Source organism: Cucurbita moschata, unplaced genomic scaffold (assembly GCF_002738365.1).
Source record: "Cucurbita moschata cultivar Rifu unplaced genomic scaffold, Cmos_1.0 Cmo_Scf00008, whole genome shotgun sequence".
NCBI classification, from domain to species: Eukaryota; Viridiplantae; Streptophyta; class Magnoliopsida; order Cucurbitales; family Cucurbitaceae; genus Cucurbita; species Cucurbita moschata.
Window position 1 is genome coordinate 5,207,461 of NW_019268524.1, and position 14,040 is coordinate 5,221,500.

At 37.2% G+C, this 14,040-nt stretch overlaps 2 protein-coding genes across 2 annotated transcripts in view; one reads left to right on the forward strand and one right to left on the reverse strand.

Moving 5' to 3' along the window:
• The window catches only part of LOC111446611, a 5,978-nt gene extending 4,688 nt beyond the window's left edge, over positions 1–1,290 (forward strand). Inside the window, exon 6 of the mRNA XM_023085479.1 lies at positions 952–1,290. The gene's annotated coding sequence lies outside the window, so the exon portion shown is untranslated. The remainder of the gene's footprint in view (positions 1–951) is intronic.
• Positions 1,291–5,076: 3,786 nt separating this feature from the next.
• LOC111446188 (sodium/hydrogen exchanger 4) lies at positions 5,077–13,607 on the reverse strand. Its single transcript, XM_023084895.1, has 15 exons — positions 13,414–13,607; positions 11,592–11,710; positions 11,413–11,510; positions 11,235–11,294; positions 11,082–11,128; positions 10,775–10,969; positions 9,579–9,625; positions 9,402–9,468; positions 8,570–8,670; positions 8,370–8,471; positions 7,257–7,410; positions 7,075–7,137; positions 6,879–6,962; positions 6,386–6,737; positions 5,077–5,275 (listed from the first exon to the last, which is right to left on the reverse strand). The coding sequence occupies exons 1-14, from the start codon at positions 13,567–13,569 to the stop codon at positions 6,441–6,443; spliced, it is 1,590 nt and encodes a 529-aa protein (XP_022940663.1). The 5' UTR covers positions 13,570–13,607; the 3' UTR covers positions 5,077–5,275; positions 6,386–6,440.
• Between the last annotated feature and the right edge of the window lie 433 nt (positions 13,608–14,040).

The window sequence follows — 14,040 nt, forward strand, 5'->3', positions numbered from 1 at the left end:
CCTTCTTTGGGGCCCCCCCCCCCCAATCCACCCCGTCCTTACTAGCACATCGCCTCGTGTCCACCCCCTTCGGGGTTCAATCTCCTTGCTGGCACATCTCCCGGTGTTTAGCTCTTATAACACTTGTAATAGCCGAAGCCCACCGATAGCAGATATTGTCTTCTTTGGGTTTTCCCTTTCGGACTTCCCCTCAAGGTTTTTAAAACACGTCTACTAGGGAGAAGTTTCCACACCCTTATAAATAATGCTTCCTTCTCCTCCCCAACCGATGTGAGATCTTACAATCCACCCCCCTTCAGGACTCAGTGTTCTCACTAGCACTCGTTCCATTCTCTGGGACCCCCCAATCCACCCGTCCTTACTAGCACATCGCCTTGTGTCCACCCTCCTCGAGGTTCAATCTCTTTGTTGGCACATCTTCCGGTGTTTGTCTCTTATAACACTTGTAATAGCCCAAGCCCACTGATAGCAGATATTGTCTTCTTTGGACTTTCCCTTTCGGACCTCCCTTCAAGGTCTTCAAAAACGCGTCTACTAGGGAGAGGTTTCCACACCCTTATAAAGAATGCTTCCTTCTCCTCCCCAACCGATGTGAGATCTTACAAAAACACACTTAATTCGGTCTAGTTAATCTAATCTGACACTATAGACATCTAATGAAACATACTAATTACTGCTACCCATGAATGTATTCCTGTACAAAGTTATCTTTTTAGTATGGATACCTGAGCAAAATAATTTGCAGCTTTGAATTTCAAAGTACTGTCGTTTCCTTTTTCCTTTCTCCTTTTCAAAAAAAAAAGAACTGAAGGATTAGCTTTTTGTAGCATGCTTTACCTTTAGTTGAAGAATTTGTTTCTTCTACTTTTTCTTTTTCAAAAAAGCACCAAAGTAAGGATTGGGCAGAAGAAGGACAAACTAATGAACATCGATCCTTGATTGCATTTGCAGATCGATGGCGTTAGCGACTTATATCGGTGCAGTGTTCGGAAAAGTCGATATATATATATATATATGAAATGTTGTAAGCAGTGATTTTAATATTGTACTTGTGGATGTTATATTAAGGTTAGTAAGTAAGGTGTGAACTTGGGAATGTAAGATGGGGGCTTATGGCAGAGTTTATTTTGCAATTGCCTGCCGAAGTCCTTTGGGTGGTTTCCATTTGTCTGACTTTGTATTTAGGTTTAGAATGAGCTTTGGAGTTTCTAACATCCTTACACTCTGCTGATTATGGATAAAACTATATGTTCTATGTAGTAAAAGTTTAGCCTTTACTCTGCTTTCTTCTCTGTCTCTGTGTAGAAAGGCTTGCTAAGGGACGCCCTTTCTTTACCCTTAGCTTTATCTTACGAGTTCAAAGGTATTTTTCTCGACCGAGAAGGTTACACGTTCAAATTTTCGTCGTTGAATTGCATGATAGATAATAGTAGCATTTTCAATATGTATTTCTATAGGCATTACTCTCGACCACGAAAGTCAGAAGTTAAAGTTCTCTCACCTTAAATTGAATGCATATAGATAATAGAAGAGTTTCCTCCCTACATTGGAATATGGATTGGGAAGGGAAGGTCAATCAAGCTCACATTGTCTACACCTCGTTCTGAGTGATTTTTTTGTATGTGTAAAGACAGGTAGAGTATTACAATTAGGAAGTAGATTCGATTGATCTAGAGCTTACCATCTGATAGTTGAAGACAAGAAAGCAAACCCTAAAGTAAGGAAAGGTAGTATGATTCGCTCGGCCAATCATCGAAATGTGTACGAGATAGACTTAAGTTAAGCTCCGTCTCGGAACCTTATGGGGTTAGGAGTAAAACATCCCAAAGAAAGAATCAAACTTTTATTCGAGACCATATAAACTACCCACCTTGAATATCCCCCTTCCCCCGAAGACTCGAGGTGACAAGGTATAGCGCAGTCTGATTAGTGCATCTATTTTAGGTACAAATGGCCATAGGTTCGAATCCTATCACCTTAAAAATTATTTCTTCAGTGAACCCGAACAAAACATTGACTAAATTGATTTCATTCGCACGAGAGAACTTCCGTGAATGATGCGAGCATCAATAGCATATATATATATATATATATATATTAGAAGGCAGATAGATTTAAAATATGCATTGGCATTGGACCAACCCCAACCCGTGAACTCCCAAACCAAGGTCAGTTCTTCACGTGAAGCCATATAGAGCTATAAAGCCCCTCCTGATCTTCCCATCCCAAACCCACCATTCAATCATTTTGCCCTCTATGGCGACCACGATGATCAAGTTTTTAGCGTCGTTGCTTTTTAGCCTGTTTCTGGTTGGTACTATTGCCACTCCCTTGTGTCGAGTCGACACGAAGGAGCTCAAGATGTGCCAGCCAGCGGTTGCACCACCACACGGGCAGCCGCTGCAACCACCGACCAAAGGCTGCTGTTCGGTCGTCCGACGTGCAGACCTCAAGTGCCTATGTAGTCTCAAGTCTGTCCTCCCTACCATCGGGATTAACACAGCCAATGCCTTGGCTCTGCCTTCCAAATGTGGCATTCATACTCCCCCCGAGTGCCATGGTTAGTTTGGAAACTAATTGAAATGAAGCGTTTTTAGGAGATGGGTTATTTTTATTTTCAGTCTTTCTTCATTGTAATTTACAATATTTTGTGCTCCCTACGTCTATCTTTTCGTGTGTGCTCGTCGGGAATGAGACTTGTTGCTTCACGGCGATACCAACTCGACCCGCTCCTACCCATCTTGGAGTACCATTTCTTGATATGTACTCCCTCTCATCTCAATAAAAATATTTTAAAAATTAGAACCACAAATATGTTCGATAAATATTTTTATTCCGTATTTCTTAGAACGTGTATAATCTAAATAATTTTTAGTACGAATGATCTAGAAAATATACGACATCGTTAAAATATAAAAAGATAAAATAAAATAATAATAATGGTTCATAATATATTCTATCATATAGTTGTAGACCAGTAGTTGCAAAAATAAATATTAAGGTGGATAAAAAGTATTATTGATTAATTTATGAATATATATTTCTTTTTATTTATAATTTTTTTATAATTATAATATTACAATATTATATAATTTAAAAAATAAAAATAAATTAAGTTTATATCACGTGAAACTAGATTTCTTAAAGTTTTTTTTTTCTTTTTTTTAAAAAAAAATTATAATTCTACGTTATGAAGTTTCAAAATCAAAATCTGTATAAACAAAAATATAAAATATTATCTTTTTAAAAAAAGTTTGAGTTCTTTGCCTAAAAAAAATTTAATTGAATTACCAAGAACACAAATTCATATAGATAATAATAATAATTAAAAAGTAAAAAATAAAACTAAAGTTCGAAGAGATTTAGAACACAACGAATAAAATATTAATTATTAACTTAATAATCGAGGGTTTGATACACTGAAAATGAACATTTTATTCAAGTAGAGAAAACGTTACTTTGATTTTATTTAGAATTGAACAAAACGATTGAATCTATCACGGAATCTTCTTCGTTAGGACTCAAACGGAACGTTAAAGGCTCGAGGGATCTTCTTAAAAGATTTGAACACTTCAAATTAAGTATATTTTCTCTTTTATATTAAATATTAATTTGATCCTTTAAGTACCATTAATTCTTCAACCAACAACTTGTTTATGATTCAACATAGATCCGTTAAGAGTGATATCAGAATTTAAATAAAGAGATCCCACCTTTTACAAGAGGACTTGGCGTTAGAAACCACGACTCTCCACACAATAATATGATATTGTCTACTTTGAGCATAAGCTCTTATCGTCTTTTTTTTTCTTTTTCCAGAAGTCCTCGTATTATAAACTCATGATCATCCTCTTAATTAGCCAACGTGTACTCCTTTCAATGATTTTCAGGAATTCTTAAATCAGTAAATTTGTATCCATTTTTTTGTGATATTATGCTTGATTAATTCTTCAGAGAAAAAAAATTGTCTTCTAAAATGGAATTTGGTAAATGAGATTTCGTGTAAGTGTTTACATAATCCTCTTATGTCCGAAAAAATGACTCATCAAAATAATGTGTCACCATCGATATCTACACATCTGAGATCACCAAATGTTTAAGAGTTTCGGCATTCAACCGATATATTCAAATACATACGAACTTAAAACTTAAAACGTATAATTTAACGGAAGAAATAGGAATAAAAGAGAACATGAGGCAATCATAGGAAAAAACAAAGAAGAATCAAAATGATATTGTTGATGCAAGGTTTTGAGTATCATCCACATTATTATATATACACATTCATAGAGAAAGAGATAGCAACTCAACCCGTGACTATAAACAACAGACTGTTCTTCACGTGAAACATCTAAAACTTCACAAAGCACAAAACACAAAACACAACCAACTAACACTCCTCAAGATCCAAACTTTTCCCCTCCTATAAAAACCCCACCTCTCCTTCATCCTCAAAACATCCTCAATTCTTCACAAAAAGCTTCAAATTTTCCTTTCCTCCATCGCCAATGGCTCCCAACAAGGTTCTGGTGGCAGCTCTGTTCTTGATCGCTGTCGGTGGCGTCCTCGCATCTCCGCTGTGTAAGATCGATACCACTGACCTCGGCGTATGCCGCCCGGCAGTTACCACTCCGGAGCATGGCCAGCCTCTGCCATTGCCGACGGAAGGCTGCTGCGCTGTGGTTCGCCGTGCTGACCTTAAATGTCTTTGCAATCTCAAGTCTATGCTTCCTGCCATTGGTATCGACGCTGCAAATGCCATGGCTTTGCCTGGTAAATGTGGTCTATCGATCCCACCGGAGTGTCATCTTTAGACCCTGTTTGGTAACGTTCTTGTTTCTCGAAACTACGATCACGATATTGTGCGTTTTCTAATGGAAAAGTATAATGACTTCTTCTTTCTTCTTGTACATGGCAGGTCTATGCAGTGATCTTTGAAGTGGCATGTCTTTTAAGAAGATGGGTAGTTTTGGTTTGAGTCTTTCTTCATTGTGATGTGTACTTTGCTTTGCCATCTTTGTGTGGAGAGTGGTAATAGTTTCTTTCCTCCTTCCCTTGGAGGGATGAACAAAAGTGTAACCTCTTCTAATTTGTACTCTCATTTTTCATTGCAATAAATCTACTACTTTTATACATACTTCTTTAGAACATATCTGACGACCACTACGGTATTAGGCTCTTCGAAGAGTTCCACGAACTAGACAGATCCTATAAAGATCAAAGACAAACACTACGATATTGAGCTCTCCGATGTGTTCCACGAACCAAGCCCAACCTATAAATAAAAACGAACAACTTTTATCATTAACCACTTGAAGTATGAGTTCTGATCAAATTCAAATTTAATGAACAAAAAAATTGACCATCACTAAATCGTATATAAGTTCTCTTATAAAAGAATGAAATAAATAACTTAACTAGTTGAGCTATACTCGACCGAACCTCTAATTCAATGACTAAACCATTTGCAATAACTAAAGCATCTAAAGGGATGACTTGGTTTAAACTGGTTTACAACGTAGAACTCCCAAACCTTACCGACTTTACGAACTACAAACTTACAAAACCGGACACCACAAATCTAAATACTACAATCAGATCCATTATACAAATCTAGCTTCCATGAACAAACATCCCTCATGAAAACAAGAAACATCATTAACACTCCCATGTTTTCTTATCCATAAGGTACATAATCTACGGTCCTTAACAATTAGTAAGTTCATCCTAAAAGATAAATCCAACCTCAAGAATCAATATTTACTGGCAATGCAAAGTCCACCACTACCAATAAAACAAATGGAATCATGTCAAAAGGCAACTAAAATCCACAGCTTCCCACTTGTAATAAAAGAACACAAGGAGTTCGTCCTTATCTGACAAGGATAGATTCTCCTGCTAACTTGTGGCTAGGAATTGGAGAGAGAGAGAGTCTAAAACAGACCACAAGTTCATTTTTTATGCTAACAATCAAAGAACTGAAAAAGTACCTTCCCTGATTCAGAAAAGACAGCAGCCTCCACTAAAGTTCTAGATCAATGACTAAAATGTAAACAAGACAATACTCTGTATATACATATAGAAGGCAAGATGCAGCACATGTTCCTTGATCTCTCACAAAGACAAAATGCTATTTACAAGTGAGCCAGAGCCTTGTCTACTAAACATAGCAGCATTGTGGTCAGAAAGAGCACATTCATTCAGTTTCTAACCAATAATTACATGACAGCTTTCACAGTGCTCTTTTGTCCAGCTTTACAGAGCAAAAATGACCATATTTTTTATGCTACCAACATTCCAAGTTTCCAAACATCAAGCTTCCAGCACCATATTTAGTGATCAATGAGGATTGGAATATTTTAGTGTGAGAGAGAGACTTTCTAACCTTCCTAATTCGTATCCTTGTTCGATCAACGTTGCTGTTCCTGCGGTTTTTTTCCCTAACAACCAGAACCACTAGGTTGGTTGCTGCGGCGAGGCCCTCCAAATATAGGTCTCATGTAGTAATCATCGAATTTCCTCCAAAAGAAATGTATGGTGTACACCGGTCTCTCCATTAACATTGACAAACTATCCTTTGCACGGAGGACATTGGTTGCAGCAGACTCTTCCATGGAAAGCAAAGGGAGAGTTATGTCCTCTTCGGTGAACTTCGGACCGGAGTTGCTTGCACTGTTAGTTGCTTGGTTGAGTGGAAGCAGACATCTTATGAGGGGCTTTGTTAGAAACCCAAATACCTGAATTTCATAAAAGTAAATTTTTGACGCTATACACAATTCATGCCATATTGCAACTCTTCCTAAGTAGCGTCATCTTTGTAAGTACAAATTTTAAAGTAACTAGAAAAAAAACATACATTAAGAAGATGGAAAGCATACCACCGTAGTGAAGAGCACCACAACCGTGGTGATGGTAATCATTGTTGCGTGGGTTGGATCCCGTGTGACCCCAGAATAGGTGAACTTCAAAATACAAAAACATTTCATGTTCAATAGATACTGTCCCGGATAAATCAGAAATGATATACTCCAGAATTGCATCAATTAACAGTTCAAAGCAGAAAGAAAAACTAGCCTGTTTGAAAGCCAGAGCAATAGATACAGCTCCTCTCATCAGTCCAGCCCACCATATTATGATCTGTAAAATTTTACCACTTCATAGATCAGTGATATCTGTGTAGTTCCCACGATTCCATGCTAATACGGTTACGTTGTGAGAAAACAGGTTGTGGGTAGCACTCACATGGAGATACTGACCTGTTGTTTAAATGTGATTATAGAGGACGATGATGATCTATCTTCACGCTTATTGAAGTAATTCGATATGGCAGATAGGGGAAATACAAAGGCCGCACGACCAAGCAATATCAAGAAAACTGTTATGCTATATGTACCAACCAACTTCCACAAGCTGCCAAGATTTTGAAAAAAGAGAGATTTTAGTAACAGGTGAAATATTCCTAGCATCATAGTCACAGGTTAGACTGTTGAGATAGTGCCGATGTTAACAGTGGTTTTTCGAAGATTGGAAATGTGAAGCCCTCATGCATTATAAATGTTAATGAAACAAAAACGTCAATGTGTCTTTTATGTACAATTGCATATAAAGGATTACCCTTTTAATGCTTTATGGAATAGTTAAAATTTAAGGCTAAAAAAAAATTAATCGTTAAACTGTGCATTTGATCTGTTACAAAGGATTATAAATTATAATCTTAGAACACAGTAAATGAGATCATTAACGCTCAATACTACTGTATTGGATATGTTTCATTATATTGGAAACTCATCAGTTTTCAGTTATTTGATCTGCTAAAAACGAGACTTATTATATAGGTCAACAACATCTTGGCACATAGGGACCTGATTGCCACCCACCTATGGCCTAAGAATTATTCCTAAGTGCCTCAGTCTCCTGCTTCACAACACCCCCTTTCACGTCCATCCTAAATGATACGGTAATCCTAGCTAGAATCTAAGAACCCTAATAAGCGCTTTGGATATGCAAACTCCTAGTTCACAGATGCTAAAACCTCACATAAGGTATATTGTCTTCTCTCACTAGTGTGAAATTAGAAGAAAAGCTTAAGAGACGATAAGAGCACTATGTGAGTGTCCATTCAATATTAAGGCCACTTGCCAAGAAAGGACCTTAGAACGCCATAACAAGAAAGATAAAGATCGAGAGAAATGGGCTATTTTCATGAGATCATAATCAAGTTATTAGTCTATGCGGATCAGGTGTCACAACAATCCAAGTCGCTCTTTTTAGATTTATTAGATAACTTCATGGAACACAAAAAAGAAAGCATTTTAGATTTATTAGATAACTTCATGGAACACAAACAAGAAAGCACAGTGAATTGATACCTTAATTTAGTTATCTTCCACTTCTCTATGTCAAGAGCATCCATGCCCACGTAAAGAAATATTGCAGTTTCAGCAACGAACGACATCATTGAAAATACATGCCTGGAGTAAGTATGTCATAAGAAGAATGGTTACAAAACCCATTGGAACACAGATATTGTTACCTTCAGCATGCATCTAGAAGTTGTGCTTGTACTTGCCTGGTGGTTATCTTTGAACTATCAGTCACATTATGCCATGCATAGTGCGACATGATAACCCCACAAAAGAAAACTGTGAGTATTCCACTCAACTCCAGTAACTGTCCAATGAAACAAATGCACAACTACAGTTAAAATACTAATTTTTGTTTTAAACCAATAATTAAAGCAAAGAGTATCATTTGCACAAAAAAGGGTAGAAATTGAACTATGACCTCACAATTGAATGCTTATTTTTCATAACTAGATAAAAGGATAAACAAGTTAGAGACCGATGATAGTGGGTTATGGTAAATATAATTAGGAAAAATTACTTTTTTGGTCCTTGTTTATTTAGTCCGCAGACCCAGTTCAGCATGTTGAGGATTGTTGGGAGGGAGTCTCATGTTCGCTAATTCCCCAATTTAGGGAATGATCATGGGTTTATAAGTAAGGAATACATCTCCATTGGTATGAGGCCTCTTGGGGAAGCCTGAAGCTTCCCCAGAAGCAAAGCCATGAGAGCTTATGCTCAAAGTGAACAATATCATATCATTGTGGAGAGTCGTGATTCCATAAACCGTAACTACTCTTAGTCATGAGAAGAAAGTAAAGATGATACTTCAAAAACAATGTTTAATTGTCCGGAGATTAATTAACTTTTTATAGAGGAATCAAGCTGCCAAAAGAAGCTCATTTAAACAATGGTATCAACCAAAAACAAAAATGAAACAAAACAAAACCAGAAAAGAGAAGGAAAAGTTTGCTTAATCTTCAATATTACCCTTCGGTAAAAGCTGGATCTAAAATTAATACTGACATTATTTTTAAAACAACGTGTAAACATATTTACCTCTGCTAGCATGTATGAAAGGTAAGCCATTAAAACCATTATCGCAAGCTCACGCACACTTGAATGCCTGTAAGAAAATAAGACTTCAGATTGGAGAGTTCAGGCTACCTGAACCTACTTTGAAAATATGTCACAATTGCTATGTAGAAGATCCAAACTGAAGGAAAAGGAACTAACCTCCCGAAGTATAAGGTTTTCAGGATATATGCTGTTAGAAGCCCAGCCTGCAAAAAGTGAAAAGGCAATATACTATTCCACTAAACAAAAAATCATTTAATGGAAACATTCTCCAGAAAATATTTTTAGTTATGCTGGAATGGTAACTAAAGGGTTTGGTCGAGCTGTGTGCACAAGATTGATCAGTCTGATCATTATCAAAGAAGTTTATACGGAGGAATAGACCAGTACGCAGAAGAAGAAGAAGATTGTGCTCTAATTGAATAAGGAACATGTTCCTTAAAGCTGGCTGAACCAAATATTCTATTATCCTAGCTTGAACATGTTAATATTGGTAGAAGGCACCACAAGGGTGGTAGAGAATTGGTAAAGATCATCTATGTTCCTCGCAAAACAAATCTCTCACAAATTCCATCTGATAGTCTACAGCCAAGAAACCTCGAGTCTTCTTTGTAAGGTCATGATGCATCTCACAGAAAAGAAGATCCATGAGAGATCTACAGAAAACCATAGACAAACCGAAGGCACCTAGAAACTTGCTCAAAGTTAGCAGTTTCTTCCCCTTCCTAGCACAAACAGCACCAAAATGAGGAAAGAGCACGGATCGTTCCCATTCCTGACCTAAACCCAGTCTCAGGTTTGAGATCTCCTTGCAGAAGATTCAACATTGTTGAGATCTCCTTGCAGGAGTAACCCATGCATCTTTTTCATTGCCAATTGTTTTTAAGATGGACCTCATGTTTCTTTAACATGGTGTCAGAGCCAAGAAGCCTGAATGAGTACCCATTCCAAAAGTTGAAATCCGACTCAATAACAATGAACCCAAAGGATTTCAGACGAAGGGATATGAAGGAAGAGCAGCCTTGCCTTCAGCTAAATCGAAAAACAAGGATTTTGATGAGAAAGACTTTTACATATCACACACTCAAGTTCTAGCACCTCGTCCTTTAGCAAGGTGAAATACACCAAGCTTGTCTACCATCTTTAATTTCATACAACAGACCTTTGACCATTCCTAAACCTTATATGAGAAAGGGAGCAGCACAACAGAAAAAATAAGCAAGCCCAAATTAATGCATAAAAATCTGATAATTTTTTTTAGAGTTTGCATGATTATATCAGAAACTTATGGTGTCTAGACTAGCACATGGATATAGCTATATTGGTAACACATTATGAAGTTAAATCAAGCTTACGGTCACTCCAAGGACGGTGCTAGTTGAAAATAAGTAACAAAAATCTCCGAACACATGAAGGGCTGTCTTGCTGTTAAGCCTAGTGATGTCAATCTTCTGCACTGCATTGAAGAGAACAACTGATGTTGCATCATTCACCACTCCTTCCCCAAAGACTAGACTGTAGAGTAAAGGCGTTTCCTCTTGGTGTAGTACCTACATGAAGGACCATCCGTAATAGTAATTTCTTGGAAATACAACATACAAGTGCGACCATCGAATTTGATACTGATGATTACAAAAGGAGAAAGTTGGAGTGCAAGCTAACCTGCAGAGTGCATACTGTGTCCGTGGATGAAAAAATAGCACCTATAGCTGAATCAGGAAAAGAAAATCTTCATTAATCTACCCTATAACTACATAATTTCAATCAACATAAATCTACACGACTAAAATTTAGCTTTTCAAATTTTGATCTCACCAATATAGTCCCGTGCGGACAGACCATGGAAGCCCATCCTTGGAAACAACCACTGGCTACCTAATCAATGCATAAAAAACCATTTCATGTGAACTAAAATTTCTTAGTGCCCAACAATGATACATCGTTATTGCAGTGTTGAATTAAGAATTAGTTGCTGAATAGATTTGACTTATACCAGACGTTATAATGAGTGCAGATATAAAAACACCAATCACCCCGAACAGCATAATGGTCAAGAAGTTGTGGAAGAACTGCTTCTTTTTAACTTGAAATCTACAGACAGGAAGATAAGTCCGTGAAACATGAACGATTCAACAAGCATATACAAAGATAAAACCAGAAACCTGTACGAACCCAGCATTGAAAATTATTGGGGGAAGGAGATATATGAAGAACACTTCCTCATTAAAAGTTAGGATATGAGAATCTTTTCCCTTGCTACAGACCAATATGATTGTGCCAGTAACACCTCCCTGTTTAAACAGAAAACATAGAATAAGAAAACAATTGCCATTCTTCTTTAATCACAACCATATATGGAAGCAGTTGAAAAATTTGGTTGTCAATGTTCAGTAAGCAAGAAGTAAGACTTGACGTAGCTGTAAAGATACAAAAAAAATAAGTGCTCGGCATTGTTTTTTACATTTGACAATAAAACATCATTTATTTCACAGATAACTCAGTGAAAAAGAGATGTTTAATTTATTTTTCTTGCCTTCAGATGTGATTGTAAAACAAGTGAACTAAAAAGGCAAGGATAAATTTGAGTAGGAACATAATTTAGCCGTCATTCTTAATGGAGTCAAATAGCAACTAAGTAATGGCAACTACTAAACATTAACACTGTTAACTAGATGCAAATTTCTTTGAAACTAATAGCGTCTTGGGACCCTCAAAAAAGGAATAATGTTTAAGAAAAAACAAAATAAAAAACCCAAGAACTTCAATGTTCTGGTCTCCAAAAGAAAACTTGTGAGACCCCACATCGGTTGGAGAGGAGAACGAAACATTTTTTATAAGGGTTAGAAACCTCTCCCTAGCAGACGCGTTTTAAAAACCTTGAGGGGAAGTCCGAAAGGGAAAGTCCAAAGAGGACAATATCTGCTAACGGTGGACTTGGGCCGTTACAAATGGGCGGTTACAAATGGTATCAAAGCCAGACATCAGACAATGTGCCAGTGAGGAGGCTGAGCCCCAAAGGAGGTGGACACGAGGCGGTGTACCAGCAAGGATGTTGGGCTCCGAAGGGGGTAGATTTGGGGGGTCCCACATCGACTGGAGAAGGGAACAAGTGCTAGCAAGAATGCTGGCCCCAAAGGGGGTGGATTGTGAGATGCCATATCGGTTGGGAGGAGAACGAAATATTTTTTATAAGGGTGTGGAAACCTCTCCCTAGCAGACACGTTTTAAAAACCTTGAGAGGAAGCTCGAAAGAGAAAGTCCAAAGAGGACAATATCTGCCAGTGGTGGGCTTCGTTACAAAATCCCTCTTAGCTGCAGGATGTATCTATTTTGAAATTCCTGAAACAAGGTCATTCCTGGCCCAGCAAATAACTATAGTTGGAGATGCAAAAATAATCACACAGATCACATCAATCAGAAGCAAAGAAGATTAAGAACAACATCTCCACATCGCTAAGAGTGCAAGACTTTTTAGCACCCAAACGTAAAACCAAGCGAGCTTGGCTTAGACCAAAGAAAATATCATACTGTACTCAAGACAGACATGATGGTACTTATAGTACCCGGACACAGAAGTTCTTGCACTATGAAATCACACAATGCGATTAAAAGACATCAAAACATATCATTACCATAAATCAAACTAACTCTACAAAATCTCCAACACGAAAAAACACACTATCACAAATCAGTCGATCAACTCAAATCCAGCTCAATCAAGCCAGTGGGTGCGACCGACTTCCTTGCCTTCAAAATCAAATTCAGTGCTATGAAGTCTTGCAGAATAGAAACACCTCGTGTTCAAACTCTTCTAATATCATTTTCTTCCAATTGGAGTTTGAACGAATCTCCAAACCAGAAGAGTGCGAATTTTACAGCAACGATAAAGTATTTATTGTGGAATTAGTGTGCTTAGACTACTAAGAGGAGGGAATCAATATGATCAACAAAACAAAACAAAACAAAAGCTAGATTTTAGATGAAGAGAGTATACAATGATAATGGCAGTGATGGATTCATTAACCCAACGATTTTCTTCGAGCAAATGGCCAATAACCAAGCATAAACAGAGAACAGCAACGAACAACGTCAAGGGGACGACCGGGGCGTGGTCGCTGCCGATGTTCTTGACAGTGTCGAGCACTCCCATTTCTCTCTCGTCACTTCAAATCTCCCGCAACACCGTTTTCCCTGTACACAAAAGCATTAACATCAACTGAGAGAGATTTTGCCCGCGCAATGGAGCAGAGTTCGTTAGGGAAACGTGGACTGACACGTGGAAATAGATTAATACAGAGCTTCACACGTGTTTTGTCCCCGACAATCCCAACGGACACGATAAAAAAAAATATTAAAAATTGTTTTAAAAACATTATCCGATAATACTTTTTTTTTTACCATTTTTATATGACTTTTTATTAAATTTATTTTATTAATTTTTTTTTAGGTATTACCTCAGTTAATTTTTGCGTCATCTTAGATATTAAACTTTTATAAAAATTTATAATTTTTAAAATTTTCTATTAAATTTTATAATATTATATTCTCAAATGAATTTAAATAATCATTATTTTTAAATAGGACTAAATATACTAAATGGTCCCCACTTAAAGTAGATTTG

What these genes read in the sequence shown, in the direction of transcription:
- LOC111446188 (XM_023084895.1), bottom strand. Translation starts at nt 13,569, where the DNA reads ATGGGAGTGCTCGACACTGTCAAGAACATCGGCAGCGACCACGCCCCG. An exon ending in ACACAGTATGCACTCTGCAG is followed by an intron (nt 10,970 to 11,081) that starts GTTAGCTTGCAC and finishes TCCTTCATGTAG; the next exon opens with GTACTACACCAAGAGGAAAC. An exon ending in AAAACCTTATACTTCGGGAG is followed by an intron (nt 9,469 to 9,578) that starts GTTAGTTCCTTT and finishes ATTTTCTTACAG; the next exon opens with GCATTCAAGTGTGCGTGAGC.